General features: G+C 46.6%; 1 protein-coding gene across 6 annotated transcripts in view; it reads right to left on the reverse strand.

Moving 5' to 3' along the window:
• PDLIM4 (PDZ and LIM domain 4) overlaps nt 1-14390 on the reverse strand; it is a 520316-nt gene that overhangs the window by 40561 nt on the left and 465365 nt on the right. For all 6 annotated transcript variants that reach the window (XM_063928187.1, XM_063928188.1, XM_063928189.1 and 3 more), the window contains one exon: nt 2738-2895. In XM_063928187.1, coding sequence (XP_063784257.1) covers nt 2738-2895 — 158 coding nt within the window. The remainder of the gene's footprint in view (nt 1-2737; nt 2896-14390) is intronic.

The raw sequence follows: 14390 nt of genomic DNA on the forward strand, positions 1-14390 counted from the left end.
ACTAGTGGGGTGGTTGGAATCTTGTGTTAACAGCCCCTGTCACCTACACCTTATTTGGCAGCAGGACTATAAAGCACCCCAGAGCAGCTTCTCTTAGTATGGGTGCCTTTGCCAATTGCCAGTGATGTCTGCCAGGGTCTAAAATGGCGTCGCCAGGCTGCTGTCTCTAGGTGCCTGTAATGAGCCTTATGCATCTCCTGCCTGCGGGATATTTTCAGTGGTGGCAGTGGCTGGCGTCCCCGGAGCCCAGGTGGGGTCTCCTGGGGCACGCTGTGAGCTTTAATTATCCCAGTGGCCGCGTCCGGCCCCGGGAGCGGTATCACGTGACCGGCGCCGCACTCTCGCTACGGAGCCAGCCACCGGGCACACAGGGACCCGCCGCGCAGAGCGTATCGTCTAGGTACAGACTCACCAGGACGGGGTGACGCGCGGTGAGTGGTGCGGGGGCACCAGGGGTGTAAGGAATAGCTCCAGCCCGTCTCTCCGCCGCAGGGCGCCGCACTTCCGGTCCGGGGCAGCTCCAAACGCGAGGTCCCGGCTCCAGCTGGCAGGGAAGGCCGCAACCCGCACGGGTCCAGGGGGCACCCGCCGGCTCCGCAACCGCCCTGTGTAGTGTTGGGGGGGTCCGGGTAGGATATATGAATGGTCCCCGTTAAGTCTGTGTGTCAAATGAGCAGTTAAAACTGCTATTGTAACAGGAGCTTAAGTGCTGCACCACCTCCTGCATCCACAGCCAGGCCACACCCCCCACGTCACCATTTTAAACACCAGCGATCTTAGAATGTCATTTTCAGATATGAAGCACACAGGTGAAATACGCTGTTCAGTGTGACCCTGACGTTACACGGCAGCTGCTATGGGTATTATTTTTATTAAGGCATTGGGGGAATATCAAGTTGGAGGGTGGCAGTTTTGGTGCATTATTTTCATTAAGGGATTTGGGTGTTGTGAGGTCAGGTCAATGGGGCATACACATTGTTATTCATTTATTTGAATGAAACAAGCAAATAGTTAAATACAGCTGCTTACATAGTGGCTCTACTGTGGTGTAACATGTATAAGGGCTCTCCTATGGGATAACATGTATAAGGGGTTCTACCATGGTGAAATGTGTATAAGTGGCTTTACTGTGGCATACTATGTATAAGGAGCTCTACTGTGGCAAATGTGTATAAGGGGCTTTACTGTGGCATAATATGTATAAGGAGCTCTACTGTGGCATAATGTGTATAAGCAGCTCTACTGTGGCGTAAGATGTATAAGCGACTCTACTGTGGTGTAATGTATATAAGCAGCTCTACTGTGTGGCGTAACGTGTGACGTTACGTATATAAGTAGCTCTATTGTGGCGTAACGTGTATAAGCGGCTCTACTGTGGCTTAATGTGGTTGTGGTTGTTTTACCCTGCAGTATGTGTGCTGCCTGCCTCTGATCCTTGACTAGCTATCTGAACTTAAGCCATGTGCCTAGACCTCAGCCTATATCTGATTACCACTTGTGGCCAGCTCGGAGGTTGGGAGATAACAGGGCGTGGTGCTAAAAATGCAGGTGTGCCAGTACTTTTTTGGGGCATGTATCAGCCGCCAACTGCGGTTCTGTCTGCAGGAATCACGTCTCCGGCATCTCAATTACGGCGTCCATTCTGAGTGACCATGGACATAAGGTGCGTACACATGGTGCGATTTGTGCTTACGACTTTGACTAATCGCACCATGTGTATGCACTTGCGATGCCGATGCACAGTCCCGCGGGATCGGCATTGCACGGAAATATAGTGAGTGCAGGCAGGGTCGGGTGGCAGTTAAATAAACTATAGAAATGTTTGTCGTCATAGTCAGCAATGCTTCAAACAGCACATAATGCAAACAAAAGAAGTGCAAGGGAGGAATAGTAATTAAACACTGCGGTTTAATTTCACCAACAGTGTCACACAATATGTGTATGAGTAGGAAATAAAATATATTACAGTGGTACCACCTTCACCCACAACATCACACAATACGTGTGTTCGTAAGAAATAGTAGTTGAACACTGCGGTTGACCTTCACCACAGTGTGGCACAATACGTGTATGAGTACGAGTAATAATATACTGCGGTCTGACCGGCAGTGTCACAATACTTATGAAAATAAAAATTGTAAAGTACACTGGGGTACAGCACAAAAAAAAAAATGTTTTTATGATTATATTTTTAGGCTTTTTTTGTTTTATACTGGGGCCGAGCCCCTGCATACTCACACAGATCACCCTTTTCAGATACAGCAGACAGAGCGCCCCTTTCAGATACAGAAGACAGAGCGCCCCTTTCAGATACAGAAGACAGAGCACACCTTTCAGATACGGCAGACAGAGCACCCTGTCTGGACTGATACAGCAGAGCACCCCTTTCAGATACAGTAGACAGAGCACCCGCCACACACCAGACAACACAGTGCTGAGACGGACACGTCTGTCCAGTGTACTCTCCACAGCTGGAGTGAAGATGACGCCGATCACGGGGACCTCTATAGAATCCAAAACCCTCGAGAATCCGACAGCAGGATGATGACCTTTGGCCTTGATTTCGGATCCGAGTAAGGCGGAAAGTCCCAAGCCAGACTCAGATCCAGATTTAGAGTCCAAAGTTCGGGTGGGTCCGGATCTCGGAGAACCAGACCCACTTATCTCTAGTATCAACACATCTCAATTGATAAAAAATGAAAAGCATGATCTTCACGCCATAAAGTGCTATACGTACCATTCTCCCCAGCTTCTAACATGCCTTGCAAGTATTTGAATGATCCAGACTGCTTTGGCTGTGATACGGGTTCATCGTAATCCTGTAGCATTCTGTACACATCTGACTCAACGTCTATTCCATTTCGGCTCCTTGGAATAGTTCTCTGTGGTTCAGTGCTAATGAGGACAAAGCAAAAACAAATGGTACTGTAATGCCAAGAGAGGATTCAATTGCTGTATGTAATATATCGCATACGTGTGTGTGTAGAAATAATCATGTACAATGTGTAAGTTAAAATTTTTAAGTTATCAGTTTACTGGCTACAAAGCTAATTTTTCCAATTTATTTTATAAGTATTCTTTCCAAGTGATTCCCTCCATATGATCTGTATGAAGGACAACTGGAACTACAGTAGATGTGAACAGATAGTGAACACAGATAAGAAACAAGTAGATAACACATAGAGCATTTCAGGAACGCACCATACACCTCTCTCCCAGCCGGGAAATCACCGTCACTATGAGGCGGTCACGCCCTCAGTATCCCGATTACAAATCTACATCTACATTTGGGACGCAAATCAACCCCTTGCTTTCCTGACTGCACATTTCTACTTCCGCATACTGGAACTTTAATCAACGGACAACACTGGCTGATTACACAGGTAGAGGAGGGAAGTTTATTGGAAATATTCAGAATAAATAAACTTTTATCATTTACATTAATAAATTAGCTGAATTTTAATAATGTGAAATGTCAAATCTTGTTAAACCAAATCCCAAATATTGTAATTTCCTTTATAAATACTATTATAAATACTATTATTATTATGAACATTTATTTATATAACACTGTCACTTCTCTCTACACTTTAGCAATCAGAATAAACACAGAACTTAAACAAGATTGTACACTACATCAACGGCATGTTTATAGATTTGACATCATATAAAATGTTGCTGCGTAACGCCTGACAATGTTTATGCGAGGTTTGCATTTAATTCATTCTAGAATAAATTCACTGGTAAATTTAAACTTTCAAATTCACAAAAAGTTAATTTGTGTTTTTTGCACTGCGCATGTGCTGGAACCATGTGTAAGACACTATAGATGTATATTTGTATATACTTGTATATTTTTGTTGCATCTTCAGCGAGGATGTGCCATCGGCATACCGCCCAGATGTCCCGATTTCACCCGGACAGTCCTTTTCTGCCACTGCCCCACTGTGCCACCTGGAGCTGCAGTGTCCTGTGGGCAAGGGGCAGGATGGGCAGGAACTCTGTCACCACTGCTCCTCTTAGACAAGGTCCCTGCATGATGAGAACAGGGGAGTGATGCACAGTCACACCACCAAATGTGCCCAACAGGGGGCATGGCCTTGCACGCACAGGTAACGCCCATTTGTCATGCATGCAACTCCCGGCCTAATCCGCCCCAATGGTGGGAGGTATGTGTCCATCAGACACATATTGTACATTTAGTACAGGACTAGTGCAACTCTGGATACGGGAGAATATACCTATTTTGTTGCATGCACACAATGCGGGTGCAATTCCGGACAACTTTTCATGATGCATTATTCCCAAAGCCTCTCTTTTATTCCCTGCAGAGTATTGCACAATTATAGAACATAATATAAAGAAGTATTTGTTCTGAGCCTATACAGCTATTTAATGATGTATTACAAATCCATCAGAGTGAGCAAGGTCCAGGACAGGTGTTAATTTAGGTTGTTTTAATTAATGTGCTTAAATGACAGATACTTATGACGAAAAATACTGGATGTGCCAGGTTAATGAGCCACAACAACATGGAAGTCAGATCCCAGGCTACAGTATGAATGGTATAGAATTGTACATATTCACGAATGAAGAAGAATTGTACACATGTCACATAGCAGGCCCTCATATGGCACAGCAAGAGATGTAAGGTTTCATTCATCTGTGATCTTTGCATGCAACACCCACTTAGTTCGGGAAAACATTTCAGCATAGTGTATGACCTGCTCAGGGCAATTCTTAGACTGAATAGGCCATTAATACAACAGAAAAAGCAGACAGAGGTCACTTAAACTATATTGTTGCATACTGCCAGGCAGGAGACAAGGGGGGTCAAAGGGGACAGCTATACCAGGCCCAGTGGTTCAGAGGGGCCCCAAGGCAGAGAGGCACAAGAAAAAGATGCCAGTGTACGCTCTGCCCACCAATTAAGTAAAAAAATTATAAACTGGCTGCACTGTCCACTCACCCCACCGTTACACTGTCACCTGGTCCAGTCCTGCGCTGCAGAGGTCTCAACGCATGATGCTGCGCCAGCCCTTCCATGCTGTTTCTGCTCCCGGCCAATTAGTGATGAGCGGGTTCGGTTCCTCGGAATCCGAACCCGCCCGAACTTCAGCTTTTTTTACACGGATCCGAGCGACTCGGATCTTCCCGCCTTGCTCGGTTAACCCGAGCGCGCCCGAACGTCATCATGACGCTGTCGGATTCTCGTGAGGCTCGGATTCTATCGCGAGACTCGGATTCTATATAAGGAGCCGCGCGTCGCCGCCATTTTACACGTGCATTGAGATTGATAGTGAGAGGACGTGGCTGGCGTCCTCTCCGTTTAGAGAAGAAATAGATGTGAGAGTGAGACAGTGACACTTCATTTACTGGAGCTTAGGAGGAGTACTCAGACAGAGAGTGCAGAATTTTGCTGATAGTATTAGTTAGTTATACTAGTGACAGAGTGAGACAGTGACACTTCATTTACTGGAGCTTAGGAGGAGTACTCAGACAGAGAGTGCAGAATTTTGCTGATAGTATTAGTTAGTTATACTAGTGACTGACCAGTGACCACCAGTGCAGTTTTATATTATTTAATATAATCCGTTCTCTGCCTGAAAAAACGATACACAGTGACTCAGTCACATACCATATCTGTGCTCAGCCCAGTGTGCTGCTGCATCATCTATGTATAATATCTGACTGTGCTCACACAGCTTAATTGTGGGGGAGACTGGGGAGCAGTTAGGTTATAGCAGGAGCCAGGAGTACATATTAAAATTAAACAGTGCACACTTTTTTTCTGCAGGAGTGCCACTGCCAGTGTGACTGACCAGTGACCTGACCACCAGTATATAGTATACTATATTGTATTGTGAATGTCTGCCTGTAAAAGTTAAACACACGTCGTGTGACTTGTGTGGTGTTTTTTTATTCTATAAAATAAAAAACTCATTCTGCTGACAGACAGTGTCCAGCAGGTCCGTCATTATATAATATATACCTGTCCGGCTGCAGTAGTGATATATATATATTTTTTATATCATTATTTATCATCCAGTCGCAGCAGACACAGTACGGTAGTTCACGGCTGTAGCTACCTCTGTGTCGGCACTCGGCAGTCCATCCATAATTGTATACCACCTACCCGTGGTTTTTTTTTTCTTTCTTCTTTATACATACTACATCTCATTGTCATCCAGTCTATATTAGCAGCAGACACAGTACAGTACGGTAGTCCACGGCTGTAGCTACCTCTGTGTCGGCACTCGGCAGTCCGTCCATAATTGTATACCACCTACCCGTGGTTTTTTTTTTCTTTCTTCTTTATACATACTACATCTCATTATCAACCAGTCTATATTAGCAGCAGACACAGTACGGTAGTCCACAGCTGTAGCTACCTCTGTGTCGGCACTCGGCAGTCCATCCATAATTGTATACCACCTACCCGTGGTTTTTTTTTCTTTTTTCTTTCTTCTTTATACATACTACATCTCATTATCATCCAGTCTATATTAGCAGCAGACACAGTACAGTACGGTAGTCCACGGCTGTAGCTACCTCTGTGTCGGCACTCGGCAGTCCATCCATAATTGTATACCACCTACCCGTGGTTTTTTTTTCTTTCTTCTTTATACATACATACTACATCTCTTTATCAACCAGTCTATATTAGCAGCAGACACAGTACGGTAGTCCACGGCTGTAGCTACCTCTGTGTCGGCACTCGGCAGTCCGTCCATAATTGTATACCACCTACCCGTGGTTTTTTTTTCTTTCTTCTTTATACATACATACTACATCTCTTTATCAACCAGTCTATATTAGCAGCAGACACAGTACGGTAGTCCACGGCTGTAGCTACCTCTGTGTCGGCACTCGGCAGTCCATCCATAATTGTATACTAGTATCCATCCATCTCCATTGTTTACCTGAGGTGCCTTTTAGTTGTGCCTATTAAAATATGGAGAACAAAAATGTTGAGGTTCCAAAATTAGGGAAAGATAAAGATCCACTTCCACCTCGTGCTGAAGCTGCTGCCACTAGTCATGGCCGAGACGATGAAATGCCAGCAACGTCGTCTGCCAAGGCCGATGCCCAATGGCATAGTACAGAGCATGTCAAATCCAAAACACCAAATATCAGTAAAAAAAGGACTCCAAAACCTAAAATAAAATTGTCGGAGGAGAAGCGTAAACTTGCCAATATGCCATTTACCACACGGAGTGGCAAGGAACGGCTGAGGCCCTGGCCTATGTTCATGGCTAGTGGTTCGGCTTCACATGAGGATGGAGGCACTCAGCCTCTCGCTAGAAAAATGAAAAGACTCAAGCTGGCAAAAGCAGTAGCACCGCAAAGAACTGTGCGTTCTTCGAAATCCCAAATCCACAAGGAGAGTCCAATTGTGTCGGTTGCGATGCCTGACCTTCCCAACACTGGACGTGAAGAGCATGCGCCTTCCACCATTTGCACGCCCCCTGCAAGTGCTGGAAGGAGCACCCGCAGTCCAGTTCCTGATAGTCAGATTGAAGATGTCAGTGTTGAAGTACACCAGGATGAGGAGGATATGGGTGTTGCTGGCGCTGGGGAGGAAATTGACCAGGAGGATTCTGATGGTGAGGTGGTTTGTTTAAGTCAGGCACCCGGGGAGACACCTGTTGTCCGTGGGAGGAATATGGCCGTTGACATGCCTGGTGAAAATACCAAAAAAATCAGCTCTTCGGTGTGGAAGTATTTCACCAGAAATGCGGACAACATTTGTCAAGCCGTGTGTTCCCTTTGTCAAGCTGTAATAAGTAGGGGTAAGGACGTTAACCACCTCGGAACATCCTCCCTTATACGTCACCTGCAGCGCATTCATAATAAGTCAGTGACAAGTTCAAAAACTTTGGCCGACAGCGGAAGCAGTCCACTGACCAGTAAATCCCTTCCTCTTGTAACCAAGCTCACGCAAACCACCCCACCAACTCCCTCAGTGTCAATTTCCTCCTTCCCCAGGAATGCCAATAGTCCTGCAGGCCATGTCACTGGCAATTCTGACGAGTCCTCTCCTGCCTGGGATTCCTCCGATGCATCCTTGCGTGTAACGCCTACTGCTGCTGGCGCTGCTGTTGTTGCTGCTGGGAGTCGATGGTCATCCCAGAGGGGAAGTCGTAAGCCCACTTGTACTACTTCCAGTAAGCAATTGACTGTCCAACAGTCCTTTGCGAGGAAGATGAAATATCACAGCAGTCATCCTGCTGCAAAGCGGATAACTGAGGCCTTGACAACTATGTTGGTGTTAGACGTGCGTCCGGTATCCGCCGTTAGTTCACAGGGAACTAGACAATTTATTGAGGCAGTGTGCCCCCGTTACCAAATACCATCTAGGTTCCACTTCTCTAGGCAGGCGATACCGAGAATGTACACGGACGTCAGAAAAAGACTCACCAGTGTCCTAAAAAATGCAGTTGTACCCAATGTCCACTTAACCACGGACATGTGGACAAGTGGAGCAGGGCAGGGTCAGGACTATATGACTGTGACAGCCCACTGGGTAGATGTATGGACTCCCACCGCAAGAACAGCAGCGGCGGCACCAGTAGCAGCATCTCGCAAACGCCAACTCTTTCCTAGGCAGGCTACGCTTTGTATCACCGCTTTCCAGAATACGCACACAGCTGAAAACCTCTTACGGCAACTGAGGAAGATCATCGCGGAATGGCTTACCCCAATTGGACTCTCCTGTGGATTTGTGGCATCGGACAACGCCAGCAATATTGTGTGTGCATTAAATATGGGCAAATTCCAGCACGTCCCATGTTTTGCACATACCTTGAATTTGGTGGTGCAGAATTTTTAAAAAAACGACAGGGGCGTGCAAGAGATGCTGTCGGTGGCCAGAATAATTGCGGGACACTTTCGGCGTACAGGCACCACGTACAGAAGACTGGAGCACCACCAAAAACTACTGAACCTGCCCTGCCATCATCTGAAGCAAGAAGTGGTAACGAGGTGGAATTCAACCCTCTATATGCTTCAGAGGTTGGAGGAGCAGCAAAAGGCCATTCAAGCCTATACAATTGAGCACGATATAGGAGGTGGAATGCACCTGTCTCAAGTGCAGTGGAGAATGATTTCAACGTTGTGCAAGGTTCTGATGCCCTTTGAACTTGCCACACGTGAAGTCAGTTCAGACACTGCCAGCCTGAGTCAGGTCATTCCCCTCATCAGGCTTTTGCAGAAGAAGCTGGAGACATTGAAGGAGGAGCTAACACGGAGCGATTCCGCTAGGCATGTGGGACTTGTGGATGGAGCCCTTAATTCGCTTAACAAGGATTCACGGGTGGTCAATCTGTTGAAATCAGAGCACTACATTTTGGCCACCGTGCTCGATCCTAGATTTAAAACCTACCTTGGATCTCTCTTTCCGGCAGACACAAGTCTGCTGGGGTTGAAAGACCTGCTGGTGAGAAAATTGTCAAGTCAAGCGGAACGCGACCTGTCAACATCTCCTCCTTCACATTCTCCCGCAACTGGGGGTGCGAGGAAAAGGCTCAGAATTCCGAGCCCACCCGCTGGCGGTGATGCAGGGCAGTCTGGAGCGACTGCTGATGCTGACATCTGGTCCGGACTGAAGGACCTGACAACGATTACGGACATGTCGTCTACTGTCACTGCATATGATTCTCTCAACATTGAAAGAATGGTGGAGGATTATATGAGTGACCGCATCCAAGTAGGCACGTCACACAGTCCGTACTTATACTGGCAGGAAAAAGAGGCAATTTGGAGGCCCTTGCACAAACTGGCTTTATTCTACCTAAGTTGCCCTCCCACAAGTGTGTACTCCGAAAGAGTGTTTAGTGCCGCCGCTCACCTTGTCAGCAATCGGCGTACGAGGTTACATCCAGAAAATGTGGAGAAGATGATGTTCATTAAAATGAATTATAATCAATTCCTCCGCGGAGACATTGACCAGCAGCAATTGCCTCCACAAAGTACACAGGGAGCTGAGATGGTGGATTCCAGTGGGGACGAATTGATAATCTGTGAGGAGGGGGATGTACACGGTGATATATCGGAGGATGATGATGAGGTGGACATCTTGCCTCTGTAGAGCCAGTTTGTGCAAGGAGAGATTAATTGCTTCTTTTTTGGGGGGGGTCCAAACCAACCCGTCATATCAGTCACAGTCGTGTGGCAGACCCTGTCACTGAAATGATGGGTTGGTTAAAGTGTGCATGTCCTGTTTATACAACATAAGGGTGGGTGGGAGGGCCCAAGGACAATTCCATCTTGCACCTCTTTTTTCTTTTATTTTTCTTTGCGTCATGTGCTGTTTGGGGAGGGTTTTTTGGAAGGGCCATCCTGCGTGACACTGCAGTGCCACTCCTAGATGGGCCCGGTGTTTGTGTCGGCCACTAGGGTCGCTTATCTTACTCACACAGTCAGCTACCTCATTGCGCCTCTTTTTTTCTTTGCGTCATGTGCTGTTTGGGGAGGGTTTTTTGGAAGGGACATCCTGCGTGACACTGCAGTGCCACTCCTAGATGGGCCCGGTGTTTGTGTCGGCCACTAGGGTCGCTTATCTTACTCACACAGTCAGCTACCTCATTGTGCCTCTTTTTTTCTTTGCGTCATGTGCTGTTTGGGGAGGGTTTTTTGGAAGGGACATCCTGCGTGACACTGCAGTGCCACTCCTAGATGGGCCCGGTGTTTGTGTCGGCCACTAGGGTCGCTTATCTTACTCACACAGTCAGCTACCTCATTGCGCCTCTTTTTTTCTTTGCGTCATGTGCTGTTTGGGGAGGGTTTTTTGGAAGGGACATCCTGCGTGACACTGCAGTGCCACTCCTAGATGGGCCCGGTGTTTGTGTCGGCCACTAGGGTCGCTTATCTTACTCACACAGTCAGCTACCTCATTGCGCCTCTTTTTTTCTTTGCGTCATGTGCTGTTTGGGGAGGGTTTTTTGGAAGGGACATCCTGCGTGACACTGCAGTGCCACTCCTAGATGGGCCCGGTGTTTGTGTCGGCCACTAGGGTCGCTTATCTTACTCACACAGTCAGCTACCTCATTGCGCCTCTTTTTTTCTTTGCGTCATGTGCTGTTTGGGGAGGGTTTTTTGGAAGGGCCATCCTGCGTGACACTGCAGTGCCACTCCTAGATGGGCCCGGTGTTTGTGTCGGCCACTAGGGTCGCTTATCTTACTCACACAGTCAGCTACCTCATTGCGCCTCTTTTTTTCTTTGCGTCATGTGCTGTTTGGGGAGGGTTTTTTGGAAGGGACATCCTGCGTGACACTGCAGTGCCACTCCTAGATGGGCCCGGTGTTTGTGTCGGCCACTAGGGTCGCTTATCTTACTCACACAGCGACCTCGGTGCAAATTTTAGGACTAAAAATAATATTGTGAGGTGTGAGGTATTCAGAATAGACTGAAAATGAGTGTAAATTATGGTTTTTGAGGTTAATAATACTTTGGGATCAAAATGACCCCCAAATTCTATGATTTAAGCTGTTCTTTGAAAAAAACACCCGAATCCAAAACACACCCGAATCCGACAAAAAAAATTCGGTGAGGTTTTGCCAAAACACGGCCGCGGAACCGAACCCAAAACCAAAACACAAAACCCGAAAAATTTCCGGCGCTCATCTCTACGGCCAATGAGCATAGAGTCCCTGAGTCCAGCTGGATAATTACCTCCTGCCAGGCACACCTTGACAGCTGCAGCCACCCGCAGCCGCACTGCTGTCACCTGGCTGTGGTGAGTTCCTCCTGGGTCCTGGTACTTTCACTGCGTGTGTGTGTGTGTGTGTGTGTGTGTGTGTGTGTGTCCTCTTACATCTTTGCTCTGTGTACTACAAGTCACATTACACACAACGCATGTAAAAATAAAGTTCTTGGCGCTACAAAGTCCCACCACGGCATGGCGCAACTTCAGGGGCTGTTTAGCGTGACTGCAGCAAGGATGTAAGAAGACACATCTGTACATATGGCTTCCCTAGTATTATTTGGGAAATTGCTGGAAGGGTTGGGGAATGGAGACTGCCGGAGGGGGATAAGATCTTCACAGGAGCAGAGTAGGGGTAGCTATCGGGAATTGCCCAGACCACAGTGCTTATTGAGAATAATGGGGCATTCATTTGCTTAACACAGCAGCTTTAGCCTCTTCTTAAGTTGCCCTGATCCTTACCTTACATAACGCGGAAGCAGATGTTCCTGCATGGTTTTAGCAGTAATAAACCTCCCAAAAATAAGAAGTCTATTCTACAGTTAAACACAGTAGAATAGAGTTCCTAGTGATCTGTATATTACACCACCAGCTGAGGATACAGAGCCCTCTCAAGCAAGCTGTATTTCTATTTTACAATAATATATGGAGTGTATACTGAGACAGGGAACATACACAGTGTGTAGGCACTGTGTGTGTGTTCTGCATGTATAATGCAATGTGATGTGGAATTCAGCTAAATGGAAGGCATACTTGCTGATACTTGTGACCTCCCCTCTGGGAAACCCTGGCAGGTAGGGCAAGGGGCATGTACCCTGGGCATGGAATTGGAGTCACCATGGGCGCGACTTGTAGCATTGTGCAGTGTATCATGGGACAAAGCGATTCCTAGAGTGTGGTGTCAATGGTTTCTTTGTCTCTGCACTCTGATATACATTTTAGTTTACACTTGGAAAAACCTTTTAAAATCTTTAAAATCTGTCATTTCACATGAGAACATTAATAAAAGGCTTTAACAGGATCTACAATAATTATATATTGGATGCCTGTATAAATCACACTTAGTAAACCATATATGGAAGCATTATTGTATAAACACAGTTTCCCCGTCAGCTTAGATGTATATATTCAACTGACTCAGAGCAGCTGTATAGAAGACTGGATTTCCGATTAATCTATACATGTCCATTTATTTTTTGTGAAACTTTTTTTTTTTAGGGTTTAATACACTTAATTTTACATTTCAATGCATAGGACTTTCTATGCCACTTATTGGGCGGGATGTACTTATGTACATCGCTGCCCATCGCCACGATGCTGATCGCATATGTACTAACATATGCAATCAGCATTGCAGAGGACAGCTCTTCCGATAAGAGCTGTCCTTCGCGATGCACAGCGGCAGCCTGACTTCCGGGATTCGACCCCAGGAGTCAGTCTGCGCATGCGCGGGGTGACGGGGGCGGCCGCAGGGCATGCTGGGAGGGATCCGATCGGATCCCTCACACAGCGCCGTGGAGAGAAGCCCATAGGCTTCTATGGACTATCGCCAGCTAAAGCTGGCGAACCACGCCGCGGCGCTGACCTGCCGGACGTGGATTAGTACATCAGGAAAATGCGGTAAACAGGGGGTTTACCGCATTTTCAGCTTAGTACATCCCGCCCATTATATGGTGTGTATAACTTACTGTAGATGTATTAGGATAGTCTAATACTACACAGGGTTTAGGGTCTATTTTATTAATGCCCTCTGTTTTATGAAGGCTATTTTGGGTTTTTGCAAGTGATTGCCTTCTATGAGAAAATCTGCAATGTATTCTATGATGTTTTGGGGTGCCCACAAGAAAAATGTTTGACTATTAACTAGCTGCAATGACTGGCATTGCCTGGCTTTTATTTTTGGCCTCCCTCCCACCACTCTCTACTTCTCTCTCTTCCCCAACACTTTCTCCCCACCTCTCCTTTCTCCCTCCCCCAAATGTCTCTCTGCCACCTCACACTCTCCTGTTCATCTCTGACATGGATGGCAAGTCATACCTGCTGTAAGTACATGACAATGTAATGGCATCATTTTTATCAGCAGTTGATTTTATTATTTAAAGTTATTTATATAAAGTATATTTTTCATTAATAACAAACGTTATTCAGATTTTATGGATGACTCTGGAAGATCAAGTTCAGGATTCCAGTCGCAATGTGCACTAGGACAGGTTCTCAAACTTGGTCTTCAGGACCCCACACGGTTCATGTTTTGCAGGTCACCTGTAGATTTTTAAAATGTGGCAGTTGGTGATACACAGTGCAGCTGCTGGGTGACCTGGAAAATGTGATCCGTGTGTAGTCCTGAGGACCGAGTTTGAGAACCACTGCCGGGTAGCCGGTAATCTGGCTCACATGGGACGTAGTTGGGATCGCGGCTCTCAGTCAGAATGTGTCACAACTGAGGGCCTGAGCTGACGGGAGGCAGCCTCAGTTGTAGGGGCTGAGATGTACCGGAACCTGGGAGGTTGTATCAGACCCCTGGACATGTAAGTAACATGAAGAAGAACCGCCCGAAGGCGTGACCACGACAACTTGAATAAAAGTCAATGATGTTTATTTATGACAAACTCCATGCATCACAGTAGCAGTAAAAGAAACATAAAATCAGCAGAGAAATAATACAGTTCCTGGGTACTACAGGGG

Source organism: Pseudophryne corroboree, chromosome 6, assembly GCF_028390025.1.
Source record: "Pseudophryne corroboree isolate aPseCor3 chromosome 6, aPseCor3.hap2, whole genome shotgun sequence".
Taxonomy (NCBI): Eukaryota; Metazoa; Chordata; class Amphibia; order Anura; family Myobatrachidae; genus Pseudophryne; species Pseudophryne corroboree.